The sequence below is a fragment of the Diospyros lotus genome, chromosome 2 (assembly GCF_014633365.1).
Source record: "Diospyros lotus cultivar Yz01 chromosome 2, ASM1463336v1, whole genome shotgun sequence".
Taxonomy (NCBI): domain Eukaryota; kingdom Viridiplantae; phylum Streptophyta; class Magnoliopsida; order Ericales; family Ebenaceae; genus Diospyros; species Diospyros lotus.
In genome coordinates this window covers 9,181,916-9,190,644 of record NC_068339.1, presented here as the reverse complement: position 1 = coordinate 9,190,644, position 8,729 = coordinate 9,181,916, and the positions used below count along the sequence as shown (strand labels likewise).

The window sequence follows — 8,729 nt, the reverse complement described above, 5'->3', positions numbered from 1 at the left end:
AATTTATTTGATAAGATATTTTTATTGATTATATTACATGAGTTACGAGATAAATCTTACGCTAATTAAAAAAAATTGATGGTCGACCATCATTTAACATTAATTAAATGTTAAAGTGATATAATATTCCATGATTAAAACAAAAAATGAAGTTCAGTACGCAAAATATAAGAGTTAAAAATTCTTAATAAAATTGAACCAAGTTCAATATTTATTTTATAATTCATTTTTTATTAAGTTTGTCTAGAGAATAGATGTCAGATAACAGATTTTAGGATTTTTACCGGCCCAATTATTTTTGGGCCGTCTGGGCCCAGTTACCTTATCCCCAACTCTATATATTATTCTCAAAACCCTAACCCAAAATTTTTCATTCTCCCTGTTCGCTATCTTGCGCGAAGCAACCCGCCGAAGGAGCAAGCAGCCATTGGAGCTCGGAGAACGGAGATTCAGCCATGGGTAAACCCTCAAAGCCCCTGCATTCGAATTCTTCTCTTCAGTTTACGCGTGTTTTCCCTGGTTTGATAGCGAGAGATCGATGTATATTGATTTGGGGGTTGATAAAATTCCTTGGTTGTAGGTAAGGTTCACGGATCGCTGGCTCGTGCGGGTAAGGTAAGAGGCCAAACCCCGAAGGTTGCAAAGCAGGACAAGAAGAAGAAGCCCCGCGGCCGCGCTCACAAGCGCATGCAGTACAACCGCCGCTTTGTCACTGCCGGTATCCCTTCGTTCTCTCTCCTTCTCTCTCTGCGTGTATATATATATATATATATGTACGTGCATATTTAATTATCCATATGATATACATCTGATTGTGTGTGCATATGCTTTGATTTATCCATATGCGTATTAGATCTGTCGAACAGATCTAACTAAGTTCAGAGTAAATCTCTAACTGGATGCTTTGTCAGCCAAAAAAAGGGGAAAATTTTTAAGTTTGAATGTTGTATTCTGTTGTGTCTTCATTGTTATCGACCTTTTTCCTTTTTCTCAAATTGGTTGCTGAGTTTGATTAGATACCTTGATGGTGTTGTATCCGAAACATTTATTGATAAACAAGAAGACGTCAAGCCTTAATCCCATTAAGGTGGGTTGGGCACGTTAATTTTAACTTGTCAATCTCTATTTAGGCCATATCTTCTATAAGACTTTTATAACTTGCATTGTACTTTCTAATTTATGAATAAACTTTTCCTGGACTTCACGTGCCTCTTTTGCTGAAACATTTAACTGATATTTTTCTTAAATTGTTGTTTGCAGTTGTTGGCTTTGGAAAGAAGAGGGGACCAAATTCATCAGAGAAGTAAGCTGAAGAACTGGGTAGTTAGTAGGCCATGGGGGGTTTGGTTTTTGTTTGAGCTGTTAAACAAGTATGTGATAGTGTTTTTAGTCCCCGGTTTGCTATTGTTGGAATTTCGATTCTATCTCCCGAACACATTATTATCTTCTTGCTAAAAGTTGAAGATTTTTGTCTCATCATGTTGCTTATTCTGATTCAAGCTTGGGTACTTGATTTGGTTGGAAAAGCTGGAGATAATGTTTGTTATGCGCAGATCTGAAAATCTGCTCTTGCTAGTGTCATTCCAATGCATGGTAAAGAGTAACGGGTGCTTATTGGATGGTATTAGCATGAGTAGAGAATAAATCTCTTTAAGTTATACACAATTTGTTTGCTTCCTTTTTGAAGGGTTTGGATTATGTATTTAGGGTTGCTGGTCGGTTTGCGTTGCCCTGTAAGCGCGTGCCTTATTTTGTAGCAACAATTGCATAGCATTGTTAAGTCTATGCCCTTTGATGAAAACTCCCAGACTTGCATGGCACTTCTCGAGACCTTGAGGCTTTTACTGGCTGGCCTTCTTAGGCAATGTGTTAGTATTACCTCTATCTCCATCCTCCGGATTGAGGAATGCTTGCTTGGTTTCTCACCTAGTAGAGGAATGAGACAAAACTGGCCATTTATCTTCTGCTACTATAATTAACCACTAGACTAGTAGTCTTAACTGGAGTGGGCTTCGCTCTATGTTCCCAAATCCCTTGTGATTTATTGCTGATGAGAGGAAATGTAAAACTATTGATGATTTGACCAATTGAATTTTGTGGGATCCCTCAATGGAGTCAATCTTATAAATAGAAATTCCTTTAGGTGGTGGGGGTTAGGAGGGGAAAAAGAATCCGAAGTAGGCAAGTTCGCCTTCTGGTTGGCCAGAACTGAAAACCTGCTGGGGCACGGGATAAAATTGGGATATTACTCGAACAGAAAAGTTTGCTGATTATCGAAGCAGAGCATGCCATATATATATATATATATATATACATATATGATTCTTTTCTCTCACGGGGTGGCAGAACTCACAAATTGGTTTATCGTATATGTTGTCTCTTCTCCCTTCCTTTCTGCTTTTTAAAATTTTTGTGTTTGTTAAAAAAATCACTCCTTTAGACATTTTCTAATTTCCAGGCGAAAGAATTTATATTTGACATTTAAACAATATTTCAATTTTTTTAAAAAAAATAAAAATTAGATAAGATGAAAGATACAGCAACGATATAATAATCCCTAATCAGATCTTATTAGGGGGTATTAGTTAATTTATTTAAACTTTATTGTATTACATTATTTTTTTCTATTTAACACTTTTAGGACTGATATTAAATAAAAATTCACATATGAAATTAAATAAAATAAAAAGATAAGAAATGTTTTGAGCAACCCAGACAATTTTGCAAACTTTTTAGCCAACATTAGATCAGAGATTAAAGGGGCGGAAAGTGTTTTTTTATGTGTAAACAATATATATTTTTAAAATTAAATTTAGCTAATTTCTTGGTACAACCCAAAATTAGCCATAATTATCTAAGTGTGTGAAGTTTAAAAAAGAATATTTTGAAAAGATAAATGATATTTAGTTTGAATCAAATTAAATATTTTAGTTAATATATATGTAAATACAATAATAGAATATAAATTTAAGTTTGTTCGACATAAAATATATAATGATGAAATATTAACATTCGTTTGAAATTAAAAAAATTTAACAAAATAAGTGTTTGTTTGTATAATAAGATAATTAAATATGACAAGAACTAGTTACTATTGGGCTGAGCCAATTTATAATTTTCTATCCAAGTTTTACAAATTTTCTAATTTAATCACATTTTTTATGATATATATATATATTTGACTATATTATTACTCAAACTCGAAAGATTATTATTAAAGTGTCTAATGAAAAATTGTCAGCCTGTTAGTATGAATTAGGCGTCATGGTAAAATTCAAGCAAAAATATATCATTTGAGTCATTCTCATTCTCATCAGTTCAATAATAATTTTGTAATGCGGGAATAATTAACTATTTTTTCAATAAATCTTAACTTTAGAAAAAAAATATTTTGTTATTTTAAATAATCTCGAAAATTTCTTCTATTCAAGGCAGGCAGGGGAGCACTCAGTCTCACCTTGTGATGTAAAACCACGACCAGCGGTTGCCGCGTGGACTCTCTCTCTCTCTCTCTCTCTCTTTCTCTTTCTCTCTTCGTTTCTTCGTAGTTTCCTCCGAACTCGAAACCCCTTCTCTGTAATTGCTGGATTCTCTGCAGAAACCCTAACCAAATTCGACCTTGTCTCGTTTCATTTCGGAGCTGCTTACTTCAATTTCAAAGGTATGTTAGTTACTATTGCTTGCTCAATTTGTAGAGTGCAAAGAAAGAATTCGAGACGTGTGTTTGAGATCCAAATTGGGGCTTATAGCTGTTGCTTTATTTTTTGTTTCAGAAGATCGGTATAGTTCCGATTTGTAGCAGGCGAATCGAATCGAATCGGATCATCGACCATGTTTTCTCGGATTTTCGGCAAACCCAAGCAAGAGACTAATGCTCTTGCCACTATAGACAAGTTAAACGAGGTACGCTACGCTTTTCACCTCCAAAATATATAAAAAGAAAAGCCTCTTCTTCAGCTTTATTATTATTTTATAGGCTTGTTATTTGGTGTGGTTTCTATTATTTTCTTGCTTAATCTGATTCAAGCACTTGATTATTGCCTTAACGTTGATTATAATTGGTTATTGTTTCTTCAATGATTCAACTTTTTTTTGTTTCTGAACTCTGAAATTATTGGAATAATCCGGAAATATTTACATGATACAAAATTGAATTATTACGTTAACAAGTTATTTGGTGATTTTTTTGGAAATTGTTAAAACGATTACATTTAACAAGTAATAGGTAATTCTTGAAAATATGTAAATTGCATGATGCGGCTAGTTATCATGGAACAATTATGGAACTAGGCTTATATTTGCTTTTCCTTTTCTTTTCTATCCAAAAAACCCTAGCTCTAAACATTGCGTTCTTAACATAATAACATGAGATGCAGTATACCTTTTTGAAAGGCAGTTTGAGTCCGCTGTGCAACAACAATGACTGGAAACTTTTTTTTTTCTTTTTTTCTCCCCCTGCCCCTAAAGAAAACAAATAAATGAATAAGGAAAAGAAGATAGCTAATAAATGAGATGTGCGGCTTAATCATTCCATGTTAATTGGTAACCACTACTATCAACTGGGATTTGTCCCTTTCTCTCCAGTCTTGCTTCTTTGTTAGTAATTCCGAAGGCATTCGTATTTTATTATACGTGTTCATGTATTGTGAGGGCATGAAAATGGGAGGAAACTAATCAACTCTCTGTGTGACGATTTTTTATTTTGAAATGCTTTTTCCATTTTTAATAAGTAATTGGTGGAATTGATTTTGTGCTTTAAACATAGTATGCAGTGATATTTATCATAATCTTTTTTATGTAAGATCCAGTTGTGGCCTAAACCTTTGGATTCTTATATTGTGTAGACGCTTGAAATGCTTGAAAAGAAGGAGAAAGTACTCCAGAAGAAGGCTTCTGCAGAAGTTGAAAAGGCCAAAGAATTCACCAAGGCAAAGAACAAGAGAGGTATGGTTTCCATTTCCCCCTATTGTCTTCTTCAGAGGGCCATTTTTGAGTTTTAAGCAAGTCTGTTCATTTATGTCTCTGTGGGACAGCGTGACACTTATGTTGCAGTTCCATCTGTATTGTCAATTTTTTGCAATTATTACTGTTGGTTTTGCATCACATTGATTTTTAACAAAGCAACTTGATATTGCATATAGGCTTGCACGTGTTGTGTCGTATTGATGCAACAAGTTTCAGATGACTCCTATCATAAGTCAATAGTGTTACGGTAATAGCTATTTAACTTAAAAGGTACAGATGGAGGAACCATGATGGGTCGTTTCCTCTTTGCTTATATGTTCAAATCCAAATTTTAGGGAGACTTCTCCTTGTGTACTTTATATCAGTCAGGAAATTTTACCCAGCTAGTGTGCACCCTTCTGTTTAGTGGTGTTGTTTTACACCTCAAACTCAAATGGTAATCATGCAGGATTAAGACTTGGTTGTTGTTATTGTTTTAAGCGGTTATCCTTTGGCAGTGTCAGGGGAATTAATTGACATTGTTTCCTGAGTTTTTTTAAAAATAAAACACTTATAAAATTCCCAAAATAAAAATCGGATAAAGTATTTCCCAAAATAAATTCTCCCACTGTGTTATATGCCACATCACACGTCACAGGCCAAAAAAGCCAAGGGAGAAGTGGTGGCCATTTGAAACTATTGGCTGAGCTAGCATTCCTCCTTTGCCTCCTCTAGCAGGACTCTTGGCTCCTCTGACAGTGTCCTGCCTCGTACTCCCTAGTTAGTTATGAAGCAGCATTTTTCTTTCTGAATCATCCTTTTTCTTTTTTTTTTTAAATTTTCATGTATCTCTTGTGGCACTTTTATCAATCAAGGCACCTCTAGAAAGGTGCACATGCTACTTCTTGGTTTGAATCTGAAAATTTATTATTACCCCCATGCAGCGGCTATACAATGTTTGAAGAGGAAGAGGCTCTATGAACAGCAAATAGAGCAGCTTGGAAATTTCCAATTACGCATCCATGACCAGGTTAGCTTGAGGTTTTATATTCTCTATCTATGTAGTTTATAAGTGTTAAATTATTAACCACCATCTCATTTAAAATTTTAAGCTTTTAGATACAGGGTTAACTTTATTTTTTATATTTTCATTTTTACTCTCAATATGTCCCTTCACGTATGGCAGGCTTCACTGCATAACTGGCCCAAACATGTGCAATTATTTAAATATTGAATCAACAATGAGATCTAAGTTTAGGACCTTTGCCATCTAAAAGCTTAAGGGTTAACTTTACCTTTAATATTATCAGAGGAAGATTGTCTAATTTGTGAAACATGTATTGTTCTTACAGATGATATTGTTAGAAGGTGCAAAAGCTACAACAGAGACTGTGGATGCATTGAGAACTGGTGCATCCGCAATGAAATCAATGCAAAAGGCAACGTTAGTAGTTTCTCCTTCTTTCTTTCTCTCACACGCATATATTAATGTTGTTATAATTGGCATAATCATCACTGGTTCGTAAGGAATGTATTAGACTTTACCTGTGTGATGTGCATGCCTTTTTGGTTTGTCTATGCTCTATTGGTCATGAAGGTAATTTATTGAGTTTGTATGAAAATTTAGATGTCATCTTCCTTTGCCATCTGTTAAATTTCTTTTGCTCCTGCTTTTCTTTTCTATCTGCTGCTGCCATAATATGCTTGCCACTGGTTGTCCATTTCATTCTGCCTACCCGAGTTCCATTGTGTTACAATAGTACATTTTTCTTTTCTGGATTTTCTACACTTTTGGGTTAGACACTGTTTGTTTTTCTTAGATTCTTATTTCAAATATTTGATGCTTCCCTTGGATTATAATATTTCTATTTCTCCTTTTTCTAATTTACAACTATGAAAGATGGATGAGAAGCTGGCTAATATAACTTTGTTCATGAGACACTTAGGAGGACCCTTTATTGCATGCTTGACATTCGCCTCAACTCTACATGTGGGAAATTGTAATGGATGTGAGTATGACACACAGTATTTGTTTGTTACCTGAGTTTTTGGCCTGATAAATATTAATATTTTGGTTTCATATAATATAGTTGAAAATTCTTATCAAGTTGATAACATACTTGTGCTATTCACAAAGCATGTAGGCCCCTTCCCCCGCGCCCCCCCCCCCCCCCCCCCCCCAAAAAAAAAAAAAAAAAAAAAATACTGTCTGAAGAGTAGGATTTGTTTAGAATCTGTAGGAGTCTTTTGAAGGGAAAATGTTACTTCCTTGTTATACTATTTTTTGAAAGGATTTTTAGCCCTACGACATTCCATTCCACACACAACTTGGACAACCAGCTGGTAATGTATCTGCTAATTTGGCTCAAAATCTGGCAATTCTGTTCACAATCATAGATATAATGTTTCCTTGGACTCATTATATTTTATTACCTCAACCATTCAGCTGCATGACTCATGGAATATCATGTGTATAAGCTCTGAATGTTTGTCAATTGCGTACTCTAAACTGAAACATGGACTCTGTAAAAACTGGAAATTCTTGTTAATTACTTATTCCGATCAATAACTATTTGGACCCTGGCTCCTACTGTACAGGAATATTGATGATGTGGACAAGACTATGGATGAAATAAATGAGCAGACAGAAAACATGAAACAGATACAGGAAGCATTGGCCGCACCCATTGGCGCAGCAGCCGATTTTGATGAGGTATTCTTCTCTACCCATCACTTGTTGTCTTCAGTGTTCCATTTCCATGCATAGAGAATAAATGCGACCGTGCTTTTCCACATTCTTAGTCAACACTTTTAGTGTTGATATCAATAAATCCACTAAAAATCTTTGTGGTTGCAGGATGAATTGGAGGCAGAACTCGAAGAACTGGAAGGTGCTGAGTTGGAGGAGCAGCTCCTGCAACCTGCAACAACAGCTCCGGCAGCACCGGTACAAGTACCAGCAGGCAGGCAACCAGTCCGTGCTCCCCCTCGGAAGCCCACAGCTGAGGAAGATGAACTTGCTGCATTACAGGCAGAAATGGCTCTTTGAGCAGGTTGTTTTTCTTCTTATTTGTAATTTGGTCTCCCATTGTGCTGTGTGGCATCCAAAGCTCCCACCTTTATATATTGATGTAGTATTGTTGAAGCCTATAATATATCAATTGACCAAGTCTAGGGCTGTGAACCACCGGTCTGGAACCTCTCCAGCTAGAGCTTTACGCTACAGTTATGTTCAGTGTCTATTATGAGGCCATCTGCTTTAAATATAATCTTCCACTAGAAAAAAGAAAAAAAAAAACCGTTTAAACTTGTAACAACACTGTATTTTAGTAGTTGGCATTATTATATTACAATTTGCCGGTATTTAGTGAAGAGATTATGTAACAAATTGTGATGTATATTGCTGCTGCTTTCAACCTTGAGCATATCTCCCATTACCCATATAGCTATACCGGTAAATAGAGTGTACACTGTACAAAAATGTGGGAGAAGTAGATGGTGCCGAATTCTTAAAATTCCTTGCATCATTTGTATGACATCAGCGGAAGGGTTGCTCTTTCTAAATATTCCTCCTCTCACTTTTTCACGCTCCAGTGATAGATATAGATCATATTGATTTATGTGCTATAAATAAACCTCATTTATTATTGTTATTATTATTATTGGTGGCTAGATAAAACCTCAGTAATCATGCTGATTACTGTCTGTCACGTTGCGTTCCTTTTGTCGTTTTGTTCCAGCAGTTGGATGCTAGGGTGAATGTTTATTGAAATGAGTTCTTGTTA

The 8,729-nt window shown here is 35.4% G+C and overlaps 2 protein-coding genes across 3 annotated transcripts; both read left to right on the top strand.

Moving 5' to 3' along the window:
* The first annotated feature begins 348 nt into the window (after positions 1-348).
* LOC127795499 (40S ribosomal protein S30) lies at positions 349-1,476 on the top strand. The gene is made up of 3 exons (XM_052327221.1): positions 349-459; positions 581-718; positions 1,261-1,476. The coding sequence occupies exons 1-3, from the start codon at positions 456-458 to the stop codon at positions 1,305-1,307; spliced, it is 189 nt and encodes a 62-aa protein (XP_052183181.1). The 5' UTR covers positions 349-455; the 3' UTR covers positions 1,308-1,476.
* Positions 1,477-3,445: 1,969 nt separating this feature from the next.
* On the top strand, positions 3,446-8,363 carry LOC127795498 (vacuolar protein sorting-associated protein 32 homolog 2-like). 2 transcript variants are annotated; one of them, XM_052327220.1, is made up of 7 exons: positions 3,446-3,661; positions 3,777-3,903; positions 4,845-4,944; positions 5,889-5,974; positions 6,297-6,388; positions 7,543-7,657; positions 7,802-8,363. In XM_052327220.1, the coding sequence occupies exons 2-7, from the start codon at positions 3,832-3,834 to the stop codon at positions 7,991-7,993; spliced, it is 657 nt and encodes a 218-aa protein (XP_052183180.1). In that variant the 5' UTR covers positions 3,446-3,661; positions 3,777-3,831; the 3' UTR covers positions 7,994-8,363. The 2 variants fall into 2 exon arrangements, with proteins under 2 accessions (XP_052183180.1, XP_052183178.1); XM_052327218.1 differs by having other exon boundaries at positions 3,774-3,903.
* Positions 8,364-8,729: the final 366 nt, after the last annotated feature.

Coding starts and splice junctions, on each gene's coding strand:
- LOC127795499 (XM_052327221.1), top strand. Junction 719..1,260: donor CCGCCGCTTTGTCACTGCCG/GTATCCCTTCGT, acceptor TGTTGTTTGCAG/TTGTTGGCTTTGGAAAGAAG.
- LOC127795498 (XM_052327220.1), top strand. CDS start 3,832: ATGTTTTCTCGGATTTTCGGCAAACCCAAGCAAGAGACTAATGCTCTT. Junction 3,904..4,844: donor CTATAGACAAGTTAAACGAG/GTACGCTACGCT, acceptor TATATTGTGTAG/ACGCTTGAAATGCTTGAAAA. Junction 5,975..6,296: donor AATTACGCATCCATGACCAG/GTTAGCTTGAGG, acceptor TTGTTCTTACAG/ATGATATTGTTAGAAGGTGC.